This window comes from Lepisma saccharinum, chromosome 2 (genome assembly GCF_977018435.1).
Source record: "Lepisma saccharinum chromosome 2, izLepSacc3.1, whole genome shotgun sequence".
Taxonomy (NCBI): Eukaryota; Metazoa; Arthropoda; class Insecta; order Zygentoma; family Lepismatidae; genus Lepisma; species Lepisma saccharinum.
The window spans coordinates 108965082-108980039 of NC_139230.1; the positions used below are offsets into that span (position 1 = coordinate 108965082).

Sequence of the window (14958 nt, forward strand, 5' to 3'; positions counted from 1 at the left end):
CCGCCATCAATTTTTGTACTTGTGCAAAGTTGATGTTCTTTGCTTCTTCGTTATATGCAAGATTTCTGAAAAAGTTGTAAATGTTTCGAAGGATTACTTTACTTTGTTTTTAAATGTCCATTCGCCAGGTACGTACAGTAACATCACTTCCACCTGCTATTGTACCGCACGTAGGATGCTGCTCCTCAATGTCATTCATAATGAATGCAAAATCAAATAATACATACATAATATAGCAGTGAAGACGCAATCGGCAGCATACGTACAGAGTGCGAAGTGTGGACCAAGCCACTTAGAAGAAGTGTGGAGAGCCAGGGGTGTAGAGGAGGCAAAGGGATGCTTCGACCTTGACTGGAGAGTTTTTGTGGTGTTAACTTTAGTTCTTGCTATTTACTCTTTGTGATTTTTAGAAGAGGTTAGGTGGTCTAGTCTGTAGAGTGACTGACTGTCATATGAGAGATCCGGGTTCGATTCCCGAGATTGATGATGTAAGGTTGGAATTTTTCTGTCCTTGTCTCTGCATAAAGCTCCTCTCGGGCTCAGCCAGCATCAAATCAGTGGGTACCTGGGGGCAACCCTGGGTGGTAAAGACGGCTGTAGTGTGGTGCTGATCATATCACTGCCAAAAATGGCTGAGATCGAGAATGCATGGGGCCCTACACCCATATCCCATAAAGGCACTTTCATGGCATGGTGCTATATGCATGGGGAACTTTACCTTACCTTACTCTTTGTGATTGTTAGAAGAACAATGTCATGTTTATCGCACATTCAAGCATGTCCGACTGAAGAAATACAGGCAGGCTATCCTAAATGATCTTAGTGAAAATCAATCAGTTAGTGACATAAAAGTTGTCGTTCTACTGCCAGACAAAGTAGATTGCCTTAGTGTTGAAGATGAAGTTGCTGATGATGAGATTGGTCTAACTAATGTAAGCGAGGTGCCAGGCCCACTGGAATTGTGTTGGAATCATGCTGGTTCATTCAATGATGAAGGTGAAGTGAATGAAGATGCAATTGCAGGAGATCCAGTTCAATCAAAGAACCTAAGTGCCACTAGTCTTGAATATAATGTTGTGCAAGGGGAAAAGATTGATTGATTGATTGATTTGGTGTTTTAAGTCCACTTTATGCACAGTAAGGTTAATCGGGACTGGACCTACAGTTTAGAGTGGGATCCAAACCACTTGTGCCTCCACCGGGTATCGAACCTGGGACCCCTTGACTACAAGGCGACGACGCTATCACTATGCCATCAGGGAGGCCTCAAGGGGAAAAGAAAATGGGTTGGCACCACAATTTGTGCAAAATATAAGATATATAAATATTAACAATAATAATAATTATAGAAGAAACAAATAAAAAAATAATGACATATTGATAAATCTCAAAAGTGTTGATAAATCTTTTAAAATATGTCCCCTCCTAGACATATTGAAAATAATTTCATGCAGTTCAGTGTCTTTCAGCCTCAAATGTCAATACACGAAACGATTGCCACATATTTTGGACAAAACACGCTGAAACAGTTTATATAAGGAAAACCTGTGCCTTTTGGTTACAAAATGTGGGCACTCTGTGGTACTGTTGTAACTTTGAACTTTACCAAAGACAAAGAGGCAATTTTGATAAACTCCTATTGGACCAAGTGTTGTGGAATCTCACTTTTGCACTACCATCGAAGAATATGAAATCAATTTTGGAAGTTCTTTTACAACATTTCCACTTTTAATTTAGTTAAAGGAAATGGTATTTCGAGCAAGTGGTAGTTAGGGAGCGACATAAGACAATTGTCCAGTTATGAATGTTATAGACATGAAAAAGATGAAACAAGGGGATTTTAATTTTTGTTTCAACAGGAACAATGACATTTTGGTTCTTAGGTAGAATGATAACAGCCCAATTACTAAAATTATTCTGACAGGTTAGTTTACTTTGTCAACAATATTCTGTATTTCCTGTTTTGCATTACTTTTAGACTTCCAAATAAAATCGAGAGTTTGTTAGATGAGTCATGTAAAATAACCACTTATTTTTGCTTTTATTACTATTGCGAGTATAGAACTTGAATATAAAAAATATGTTATCATCAATCTAATTTGTCATCTTGATTGGTTGATTGATTTGCTTTGCATTGCTTTTTGTGCCACTTCTGGCTAATTTGCAAAAATGGAAATGAGTGATGATATGATGAATGGACACTCAAAAACATTCATGCCCAGACCAGGATTTGAATCCGGGATCCCTGGCATCATAGTGTGATGTGCTAACTACTCCGCCACAGGGGCCGGCAATTTGTCATTTTGTAACAGCATATCCATATAGAATGTGTATTCAGCCTGAAATAAAATGGTGATGTGGTATGTTATATGTTCTATTATTAATTCCTAATTTTTACTCACGAGGACCCAGTGATCTCATATGAGATCAGCTACTCCCTAACAAATAGTGCATGGCAAACAGAAAATTTCGATTTAGTTACTTATATTTCATCATCAGAAGTAAATATACGAAAATAAATAAAAAGTCAAGAAAAAAAGTACTCTGGGACTTCGTGGATTAAGTTGCTCTTTGTTGTTTTTTTCTTTATTGATTTGGTTACACTCCGCCAACCCCCTCCCCCACAACAGAGTCGCCAAATCTCTATCAGTAAAATCACAATATATTCTTTACCCTCATAAAGTGGCATATACATTGCTAGCTTTGGGACAATGTCCGGGATTTCACTTCTAGAGTTGGCCCTATGTACACTGGATAGACAAAATTTGGAGGGAAGCACGACAAAAGATCACTCTATGAGGATATGTAATGCATATGCTGCAACTTTTTAAAAAAAATGGAAATTATGGGGTTTGGAAAATTTGTGTAATTACTGAAAATTTTTAACTTTGGCCCTTGTCCCCACTTCCCGCTGGACCCTTAATTTTCGGATGTTACTTAAAATGTTGCTTTTTACTCATTCTTAGATTCAGAATTTAAATTGTTCAAAAAGATGAAGTGGTTCTTCAATTTATGCCATAGTAACAAAAGGGAAACAAAGGTATTTTTCAAACGGTGCTTCTTAATAATAGTAACAATGGATGTATTGTTTTGTAATTCCTTTAGACTTAAACTAATGAACAAAAATGACAGAACCAAAATACAGTGTACTGTTATCAAGAAATTGCACTTTAATTGCTGCCGTGTGCTAACAAGTGGTCAGGACAAGTTTCGACAATTGGGCCTTTGCCTCTGCATTCCCCTGAATCCTTAATTGTCAGACATTGCTTAAAATGTTGCTGTTTACTCATTCTTACTTGTAGAATTTAAAATTTTCAAAAAGTTTACAAGTTTACAATTTACAAGTTATAGCCACTTATAGAAATCTCTCCCATAATAATATGGCAGTAACAAAAGGAAACGGACTTTTTCTAACTTTGCTTGTTAATAGTAGTAACAATGGACATATTGTTTTGTAATTCGAGTATGTCATCCCTTCATATGTATACTAAAGATAAAAAAAGAGAACTGAAATACCATGCATAGTTTTTTTCCAAAATATTGCACATAAAATTGCTGCCGTGTGCCGCTGGTCTAAATATCGACCATCCGGCATTTAGGGGTTCACATGTGGTGGTCGAAATTTTGACCTTCAGGTGGCTAAAGGTTGAATACACTTTTATACATAAACTCTGAATCTCAGACCACAGTAATAAACCTCCATAACACACTTGCATTTCCAATGCAAATTTATTGAAGTGACTGTCACTGAGATAATCACATAACTCATCAGCACAAAATCCATTGAAGATTTCACCTTCTTTCACAGGGGCCAGTCTTACAAATTACCACTTTGTTTAACTGCTGTGTAGGAAACTGTTATTACCAGCATATCCAGTAGAAAAATTTGAATTTTTGGGTGCACCAGCACTTAAAGGCTATTTTGTACCCATCACGTTATATGGGGTCTAGCTACCTTACCTAAATTAACTGTAATGTCGTTAACTAAAATATTAAAACATTCTGACTTTGGTTAAAAGCTGAGGTTGTAAAGGGGCACTCAGCACACATAAGGACAAAATACAAGATGCCAGAGCCTCGTTAGTCTGCAAAATGCAGTCCAGGGTGTATTAAATGGAAGTGAGGTTGACAATTGAGTGTCCTATGTGGAAGGATCAGCCCTTACACCCCCAGTAGAAAAAATACTTGACAAAATACTACATAGAACTAACTTTCACCTCTATAAATTCCCCATCACCTAAAAATATGGAAACACTGACTCAGAAAAGTAAACAATACTAGACTACATGCATTACAAGCATGGTGAATTAATAAACAGCAGCCCTTTCTCTCTTTGAACTGAGATAAATTATAAGATATTTTACAAATGACAAGCTGTCAAAAGCTCAAATTAATTCAAATAACATCAACAATAGTTAACAAGGAAAATATGAGTAAACTCTCGGTGACTGTCAACATTGTGTTAAGAAAAAGCTGAAAAAGTTGAAATGGAATAGCATGATTCACATCCTCCTGTAGCATGATCATACATGTACATATATCATTTTGACTGTACTATCAGCACTAATTTAGACATTTATCAAAGCAGTATGTAGGTATGTATAGAGCGACCACAAGGAAAAGAACCTTTGACGAAAGGTCTCCGTGCACCTTTCCCATATTCCGTTCAGCTCGGGCCATAAGAAACCATGCTCTGCTCTGCCCCTCCCCTCCATGTGGGGGTACGGTGCACAGGAGTTGCGGGTCTGTGCAGGTTGTTTTGCTTGTGGTTCCACTATACATCAATTTTCTTACATATCACAGGAATTTTAATTGATTTGATATTAAAGTCTGCTGGACACATCACTTAATAAAGGAGCAAGCCCCTTAACATCAACAAAGCCATGAGCAGATCTTTTGAAATAAAATAGCTGTGATCTCCAATAAAATTAATTATAGATCGAAACCTTATCAACAAAAAAATCAACACATACGTGAGGACAAGCTTACCATGTGCATGATAAAACTGAGGCTACAGAAGTACTTCTCACAGACCTGGAGAAGTACAGTACATGCGGAACACCACCCTAGCTGTGGTTAAAATTGGCAGACACTTGGTAGCCTGCAATAATGCAGCTTTCAGGGTGCACTGTGGGTAAGATGGTTGACACCTCAGTGTCTTCCCAAAAGAAAACTATTGCAATTGTACAAAATATTGACCACTTTATACCACTTTTCACACTGCAACATTTCAGCTTGTCATTAACATAAAATGTTATTTAAATATTTCACTCACCCAACTTGTCTTTGACATCAATTTTTGGAATGGGAAGACTATACACTGTCTCATCACGTTCCCTCTTATGAAGAAGTTTCAAAAATTCTTGTGAATCTTCCATGCTTAATGGTAACTCCTTATCATGAATTTGCTTGCAATGATCAAACATCATATCAAATACAAGTTTATTTGGTGTGTCTAAGTATTCATATGCTTCATCCACTGTGTAACTAAAAGTTAGATCTGTTTCAAAATAGGAAATAAATATGTTATTTTTTATTCCAACGGAAGTACATCATACATTTAAATCATGAAAAACACAACAGCGACATAATATTTGAAGACAATGCACAACACTAAAATACTCAAACTGAACATTAGATGTACTATTTGTTCACAAGCTAAAAAGATAGCAGCTGCTAAAAATTCTACAACTAATGTTCAGAAATGAGAAATATAAAGATAACAGACAAAGATCTGTCAGTTTATAACAATATCAAACATCAAGTGCTTGCAAAATGCAATTTCCAAGGTTAGACAGATGAGACAATTATCAGTTGTTAGTAGGCATATATACACTCAATCTGCAGGTTATGGTCAGTGCAGTTCAACACAAGCATCAGTGAGGACAGATGAAGCATAGGTACTCCAAACAGCATGATAAGGGGATGTATGCTGTGCGACTTTAAACTTGGAGCACACCCAACAGCAGTGGGAAACAAAATGCCAGGCTTTCGGCAATGATGTGGTGAATGAGCAGACAGTGCAATGGTGCTTTAAGAGTGTCAAGGACGGCAATGAATTGCTTCAAGATGCACCACATGCTGGAAGACCACCAGCCATAGATGACAATGCTCTGCAGGTGGCTACTGAGACGAACAATGGTTGAACATGTGATGACTTAGGAGAAGTAGTCCATGTCACTAGAACAATGAAAAACATTCTGTGGAGTCACAAATCATACTACATGTGTCAATCTGATGGACGTGTGTGGACATGGTGAATGCTCAGGGAACATTTCTTGCCAGAGTGCATTGTCCCCACCATGAAATTGATGGGGATATGGAGCTGTTTTATGTGGTATCGTCTAAATCTTCAGTAGATTTAGGGGATCGAAACTCAGGCTATGTGAGAGCCAGGGGCTAGAGAGATTGGTAGCGAGAGGTACACGTATAGCTTGGGTAACACCCCAGAGAATCAAAGTTAACACTCAAACAAGCAAAGGGGGTTTGCCCCTGTGAAATAAGAACAACCCCTTAAACATTATATTTTAACACTTCGATGGTTGACTGGTCTGGCAAGGTTGTGAGAATGTAAAAATGGGGATGAAGGAACGTTTGTTTACATCTGGTGTCCTGTAGTTGAAGATCTCGTAGAATCTGTAGACAAGGCGCAGTCCTGAAAATAAACATCTTCACGTAGCGCAACTCCACGGTAGATCTTTATGTATCAATTGCAAATTAAAGAATTCAGAGGCAACAATTGTTTACATGATAGATTTCTAATAACAACTGGGCTGAGAACTGGTCTCTAGAACTATTTATGTGGAATTCCAACTTTTGATCGTTAAAACCGTTGACCTCGATAACAGTGTTTTTAGCGTAAGTCTGTGTTTGCATTATCTTTCCTACGATTTTCGGAAAAGAATTTGTATCAGCGGTTTTTTACAACTGCTGAAGATCGCTGGTGTAATTAGCTTGAAGGAAGCTCTTTCCAGCTTCTCCCCGGGTTTGAATTATGCCTTCGGCATGATCGGTATGGTGTTGGTTTCCTGGCTTTGATATCTGGAACCCTGAATGCCGATACCTATCATGGAATGTTAGACAACTCAGTGCTCCCCACCTTGTGGCAAGAGTTCGAAAGTGGCCCTTTTCATTTCCAGCTTGACAGCGTGCCTGTCCATAAAACAAGGGCCATAACCAAGTGGTTTGATGCCATGGGAGTTGTTCGCCATTTTACAGGTAGAATGGAAGCAACTGCCAGCTGACATTTATCATACTGTAACTCGGTGGAAAGTCTTCCTTGAAGACCAGAGGCTGTTATGGCAGTGAATGACAGACCTATCCCATACTGACACCAGAACAGCTCCAGGTAAGCACATTCCTATGAGTGTCTGGTCATTATTGGCAATATAGTGCATTAATATAATCTGGTTGACATGGTTATCAGGTTACGTTGTTTGACACACAACTAAATATGTAGATCGATATATCCAGATATATACGAGGGCTATTTTTCTTTCAACCTCTGATGATGCCGCCAGGTGGCCCATGAAGAGCTAGGAAGCAGGGCGTCAGGCAGCGTGATTGGCATCCCCCTTGCCACTCTCACCACCACTGCCAAGGCCAACTCTTCAGTTGAAGCTGAGCGACTGGCACGTACAGATGTCTGCTACAATCGACTCTCCCGCCAAGTGCGAGGTGTGTTATTGGTTGACTTTATGCAGCTGCATACTGTGAGACATTCCACAGACTACGCAGAGCCATCCAGAACAAACGGAGAGGCATGCTGTCTTCATTGTCTTGCTTCATGACAATGCCCGACCACATGTTGCTGCATCAAACTCAAGACCTACTTCAACGATTCCACTGGGAAGTGTTTAATCACCGTCCCTGCATCCCATACCTGGCACTGAGTGACCTCCACCTTTTTCCCGGTGGTGAAGAAGTGGTTGGGAGGATCACCTTTCAACACCAATGAGGAGCTTCAGGACACCATGCAGACCTGGCTCAACAGACAGGAGGCACCTTTTTTTCAGAGGGTATTGGAAAGCTGGTGCATCAGTTTGATAAATGTCTGAATCTTCTTGGTGATTACGTTGAAAAGTAGATTATACGTGTACGTAACTTTTGTCAATAACCCCATTTTGCTATTCACTCTGGTTATGATTTTATGCCACATCAGAGGTTAAAAAAAAACAGCCCTCGTAGATGGCAGATGCCTGAATAATTTGATTGATGGATACATATATAACCCTAGAGACAGAATATGGATAATCCAAATGTCAGATATTCAGATAAAAATTTACGAAGATATCCCCCAAATTGAGGATATCCAGCATATAGATTTCCATCATTAAAATTACTCTTGAATTATTTAATCTAAATGTAATGCACTTAAGTTGAACTCATGTAAATCTTATATTTTAACTCTAAGCTCAACGAGTAATCTCAAAAAGCTAGAACAATTAAAACTCACCCTCCCTACCCTGAATAATTCAAGAATACAGAAAGTAGAAACAGCACACAACTTCGGAATAATATTTGACGAGAATCTGCACTGGGGTTCTCATGTCACACAAACTCAGTAGCCAAACTAAAATAACTTTTCCCACTCAAACATATGCTAAGCAAAGAAACGAAAACTCACCTAGTCAACACACTTGTAATGCCAAAAATTGATTATGCTTCCCCAATATTTATAAACATCAACAGTACCCAAATTACAAGCTACAGAAGCTTCAAAACAGTTGCATAAGATTTATACTGAATGTCAAAAGAAGAGAATGTATTTCCCCATACTTAAAGGAACTTAATTGGTTAAACGTTAAAAATAGGAGAACATTTCTGGCATTGTCTTACTGTACAGGATTATGAACAACAAGGAACCTAAATATTTATATGACCAAATTGCCCCATACAGAAAGATCTGGAAACAAATTAGCCTTTGTCAGAAAACTAAATGCACGATTCCCATTCACAAAACAGCACTTTATGGAAACTCTTTCATAGTCACCGCGATAAAAGAATGGCATGAACTCCCTCCACCACTGACCTCAGGGGATCTCCATTCTGCAACATGCAAATTAAACTTAAAGAAACACATACTGTCCAAACAATATTGCCTGGCTTTGTCTTTCAAGGTACAGGAATGAGGTATTGGCTTTAATTTTAACTCTGTAATAATATTATACTAATTGTGGGTTTAGATTTTACTCTGTGTAATCAGTACATTAACAGTACCAGGGTGGCCACTCTAGGACTATGATAAAATTCAAGTATAATTCCCGGTTTTCAAGGTGAACTTTCCAAAAATTCAAGGCTACAAGCAGATGTTTTCTCTATTTCAACCTTATGTAATATTGCCTCTCACCACCCTCACACATACAAAGGCAAATATATTAACAATATAAAGGGTCTGTGTGATTCCAATGAATCCAAAAATTATAATTCAATACAATTAAACGGTATATATATTTAAAACATTAGATTTAAGGTTTCTAGTATATGATTTGCATTGAGCATAAGAAATTATGAACATATCCTGCCTCATTTGAACACAAGGAAAATATTAACAATGGACAGAAGAAGACATCTACACTACATCACTTTCATAAACAAAATTCTAAAAGTAAGTAAACCAGATTATCTATTCAGAAAAATTTAAACAGGCATTCAAATACACTCACACTCCACATGAGGGCATAACAAACTTTTTATGTGTCATTGCAGTACCGCATCCTTCAAATCATCATTCTCCGTAAATGCAGTTTCAACCTGGAATAAATTGCCTACAACAATAACTAACCAATCAACACCGCATTCTCTCAAATCCAAACAAAACACTTTCTTCTACGTAAACAGTTTGAATCTAGAAGCACACATGAATAAAATATAACCCACAAGGACCAATGTCAAAACCCTTACTGAAGTTGATTACTTAATGAAAAATATTTCTTTGCTTGCAGCATTAAACATTTATGTGAATATGTGTGTGAATGTGTGTGTGTGTGTGTAGTTGTGTTTTAATATTTAGTTTTATGTAACTTTATATGTATACTTATAATCTGTAATTGTATGTTTACAGTTCTAATTTGATTTCCAATTGTCCATACGTTTTTCTTTTGCCTTTTCTTATTTAATTATTATTATTATCATATATCTTGTTCTCTTCTTATTATTAGGACATATGTACTATTTGTAGGAAATGTGTGTCAACTATAGACTGTATTCTGACAAGGGCTAGGTGGGAGAACAGCATATGCTGAACCTCGCCCGCTAAATAAAGATATTATTATTATTATTATTATTATTATTACTATGCCATACAATATTACAAGTATGGAGCAAATTAGGTGTAATTGCTACTCCTTTGGTATCGGATAATATAGTCTTTAAGGGTGAATTGGTTTACTGGCAAAATTGCTGATGCTTTTATTTATTACAATCTATATATATAAAAATGGATGTGTGTATATGTGTGGGTTTGTTTGTTCTGGCATAACTCTCGAACACCTGGAGCGATTTCAACCAAACTTGGTACACGTATGACTTGCAATCTGGAAAGAAATACTGTGGGTGTAAGACACCCCTGGCACCCCTAGGAGTTGGGGTGGGAGGGGGTGACATGTAAAAATAATCTAAAATGACAGATATTAGTGTGGAATCCATAGATATCGGGGTCACTAAGATGAATAGTGACACTTCCAATGCCATTCAACTTCAAGACACATCTGGCACCCCTAAGGGTGGGGGTGGAAAGGGAGTGACATGTAAAAATAATCAAAATCGACATATATTAGTGTCGAATCGATAGTTTTAAGGGTCGCTAAGATGAGTAGTAACACTCCCATAGCCGTTCAACTCCAAGACACCCCTGGCACTCCTAGGGGTCAGGGTGGGAAGGGGGTGACAAGTAAAACGACCGAAATTAATGTGGGATCCACAGTTTTTGGGGTCGCTAAGATGTATAGTGACACTCCGAATACCGTTCAACCCTAGGGGAGGGAGTGGGAAGGGGGTGACATGTAAAAATAAACGAAAATGAGTGATATTAGTGTGCAATCAATAGTTTTCGGGGTGGCTAAGATAATAGTGACACTTCCAATGCCGTTCAACTCCAAGACACAACTGGCAACCCTAGAGGTGAGGGTGGGAAGGGGGTGACATGTAAAAATAATCGAAGACGACCAATATTAGTGTGGAATCCATAGTTTTCGGGGTCGCTGAGATGAATACCAGGTGTGCCGGTTAATAATTCTTAATTGATCCGAAAGAAAACAAGTGTATCTGCAGAGAAAGGTAACAAATGCTATATTCAAAGTATGCTCCATCGCTAGCTATACATTTTGCCCATCTCTCCGTCAAATTGTGGATGCCCTACCTGAAAAGTCATTCACATTTTGAGGTGATCCAGTCAGCAAGCCATTTTTCGACATCTTCGTAATTGTTGAAGTGTTGCTGGGAAAGTGAGTGAGACATCGATGAAAACGAGTGGTAGTCCGAAAGGGCTGTCTGGTGCATATGGCGGGTGGGGCAAGAATTTCCAGCCAAGTGCAGAAATGGTGTCTCTGACGCCTTTCGCTGCGTGTGATGAGGCGTTGTCGTGCTGCAAAATCAATTTTCCCATGGCATGAAGATGATCAGATATGGTTTGGCGACTAACATTTAACTTCTCTGCCAGTTGTTGTTGCATTTGCGTATCGTCTTTGTCCAACAGTGCTTGCAATTCGGCATCTTGGAATTTTTCAGCTGGCCAGGGCAATCTTTGTCTTTCAAGTCGAAATCACCACTTTTGAATTGTTGAAACTAATGCACACACACATCTTGCGTTAGGACATTGTCACCATACGTTTCCACAAGGATACGATGGCTTTCACTCACGTTTTTCTATTGATTGAACAAGAAAAGCAGCACATGCTCCTTATTTGGTTTAAAGGTTGACATGTTTACCACACAAACTCAATATCACGATCACTCACACTTGGTTGCACATCCATGGCATTTTGACAGGTACTGTCCTAGCAACAGATTCACGTAACAGTTGAGACTGTGCACCAACCCTTGCTTCCAGCGCCATCCAGCAACAAAATTAAGAATTATTAACCGGCACACCTTGTAGTGACACTCTCAATACCGTTCAAGTCCAAATTCATTTGACGCTATAGTTAGAATTTGTTATTTTCCTATCTAATAGAAGATTGGGATAAACATATACCCAGTCAACGCTGGGCAATCAGCTAGTATTTCTATAAAAAATCCTGTAACTTGATGCAAAATTCTGCCATTTTATTTTATTTTTCACATGGATATAAATTCCTACATTCTTGCTCTGTACATTGGATATCTACATAAATATGCAGTTTCTCTCTCCAATGTGACCCCCACTGCAGTTACATGCCTTAACTATGAACTATGGATGTGAATGAATAACTTGGGTTCTAGAGAAAAATATACGCTTTTATATCAAATTGGATTTGAATTGATTTGATTTTTGTTGGCTAATTGTGATGATGAAGATGAGTGGAAATAAGATGAATTTCATGGAAGAACAGTCACAAAGAACATCCATGCCGAGGCCAGGATTTGAACTTGGGACCTTTGGCATTGTAACACTCTGTGCTATATCAAATTGAAAGAATACTTGTTACCAGTAAATTTTATATCAGTACTTTATAGTTAAAAGTAGAAATTGCATAAAATTAATGGTCACCAATATGCCTACAGGTACAGCATTCCTAATTTGTGTAGGGTTTACTATGATCACATGGCACAAAGGTGCATGCAAATTTGGGAGTCAATAATCTCTGAATTACACTTTTGAAAAGTATGCAAGAAATTACCATAATATTGACGTATCTACTATTTATATGTTTCAAATGAAATAACTTAACTGGTCAGCACATAACAAGATGGACAAAAATCAGTGAAAAAATTCAGCCTTCCCCTCCTTCCCTGGCTACTTGACATACTCACCTTGAATAAAAGTTGAAAACAACAATTCAGCTTGTTGGCACTTAGGAAGAAGTCTCATGACATTGAAAGTAAATGGAATGTAGTGAATTCTTCGCTCTGAAAGTGTCACAGCATGTGGTTCACTCTCCCTACAAAAGATTTCCACAATAACATAAAAAAGGTTAAAATAGTCTTTTACAACAAACTTATTTTACAAATAACCATATTTACGCATGTACAATATAATGTGCATGCATTTATAATGTGTACCCTGGTTTTTGAAGGGGGAAAAGCAACAAACAATTATATCTCATATATAATGCACAGTACAATTCAGGTTCAAGAAATGGCTTTCTAAGTTGTAGGTCATAAAGCTGTTGCTATGCCAATTAAGAGCCCGTATCAGCGTCGCTCGAAAAAGCAGCGGACAGATGTCATTTATTCTTTCTAGTCTTACCAATATTGATTCCATTTCCCCCTTCGAACACAAATCCATTGCATGGGAGACCTATTGAGACTTTGCAGTAAAGAGGGTTGCTCTGTCGAAAGAAGCAGACAACAAGGTTCCCTGTCCGCTACTCTCCCCCCGCTCAAGGGTCTGACCATAACACACCTTTTTTTTCAGCCCCCACGTTTATAATTCCGACAGGTTTCCTGTGACAAGACAAAACTTTTTCCGAGTGTCTGAAGAAGTGAGTGAAAGAAGAAAAACACACATTGACGAACATCGCAATACAACTTACATGTAATAGAGCCAAGGACTATTTAGGGGAAGCGGGGTGTCCAGGGAGTCTGAATCTTTCACGAGAGACTTACGAAGTACTAAAATTAAATAATGTAAATATGCTTGATTTGTTTAGCATCTGTCATATAATCAAGAGAGGTGTATTTCCGTCAAACTTATTGTAAGGAAAGGATTACATTGGGGTTATACAACTTTGGATGACTGTCTCAAATAAGATTTATGCACACCACTACTTAAGTAACATGCTTAAATATTAAATTAAGAGCTTTTCTTTTCGTCATATGGATCTAACATCCTTCTTTGTTATTCAATAAATATTCAATTCCTTATCTGTTTCACAATCCCCTTGCCAGGGCAGTTGTTTTTATACAAATTGAAGCGATCTGAACTATTCATGAGCTAGATAATGAATACATGTGGTTATATTCCTATTCTTATGCTGTATTTTTCCCATTCATGTAATAACAATATTAATTAATATTTTAATTATTAAATTAATATTAAAGTTATTTTAATTTGTTTTTATTATTAGAAGGTACCAACATCATAGGCGTGGGCAGACCCTCTGATAAGGGGGGAAGGGGGGGGCAAAAGCCTTGAAAATTCAGTCAGATCGGGAAAGAAAAACCTCATTTTGTCTCACTGTTTTCGTTTTTTTGAATTGATGTGATATACGAGGGGCGATCAGGTTGCTCCGACCCTAACATAGAAGGAATTATGTTATGATTGATTTTTTATTTTGTTATTGTTTAGTGATCCTTAGTATGCTTTCATTCTGAATTGCAAGTCTGAGTAGCGTACAGTTTTCTTTTTACAGGGGTATAACTGAGTGAAGTCATGTCAATGTGCCAGAATGGAGAAAACTGAGGTGAGAGTGGTGATCAAATATTTTGGGAAGAAGTGGATGGTATCCAAAATTCATGAGGACTTGGTGGATACACATGGGGGCACTGGTCCTTCAAACAGTATGGTGAAGAGATGATGTCGTGAGTTTAATTGTGGGAGAGAGTCGTGTGAGGATAAACATGCAGGTGGAGCACCAAAAACTGTCATGGCGACCGAAAACATTAACAAAGTCCACAATATGGTGCTGAAGGATCGTCGAGTCCATCGTCATGTTGCTGAGATGTGTGGCCTGTCATATGGCACTGTGCAAAACATAATTACCCAGGAATTGCAAATGAAAAAAATTGCTGCAAGATGGGTCTCTCGAAACCTCACCCCAGATCAGAATCTTACCCAAGTGGTCATCAGTCAAGAACTTCTCGACAAGTTTCGTGCTG

General features: G+C 38.0%; 1 protein-coding gene across 1 annotated transcript in view; it reads right to left on the reverse strand.

The window, feature by feature from the left end:
- Positions 1-14958, reverse strand: part of LOC145983594 (KICSTOR complex protein SZT2-like) — a 605385-nt gene that overhangs the window by 227462 nt on the left and 362965 nt on the right. Inside the window, exons 21-22 of the mRNA XM_083116658.1 lie at positions 12952-13079; positions 5276-5500 (exon numbers count right to left, since the gene is read on the reverse strand). Coding sequence (XP_082972784.1) covers positions 5276-5500; positions 12952-13079 — 353 coding nt within the window. The remainder of the gene's footprint in view (positions 1-5275; positions 5501-12951; positions 13080-14958) is intronic.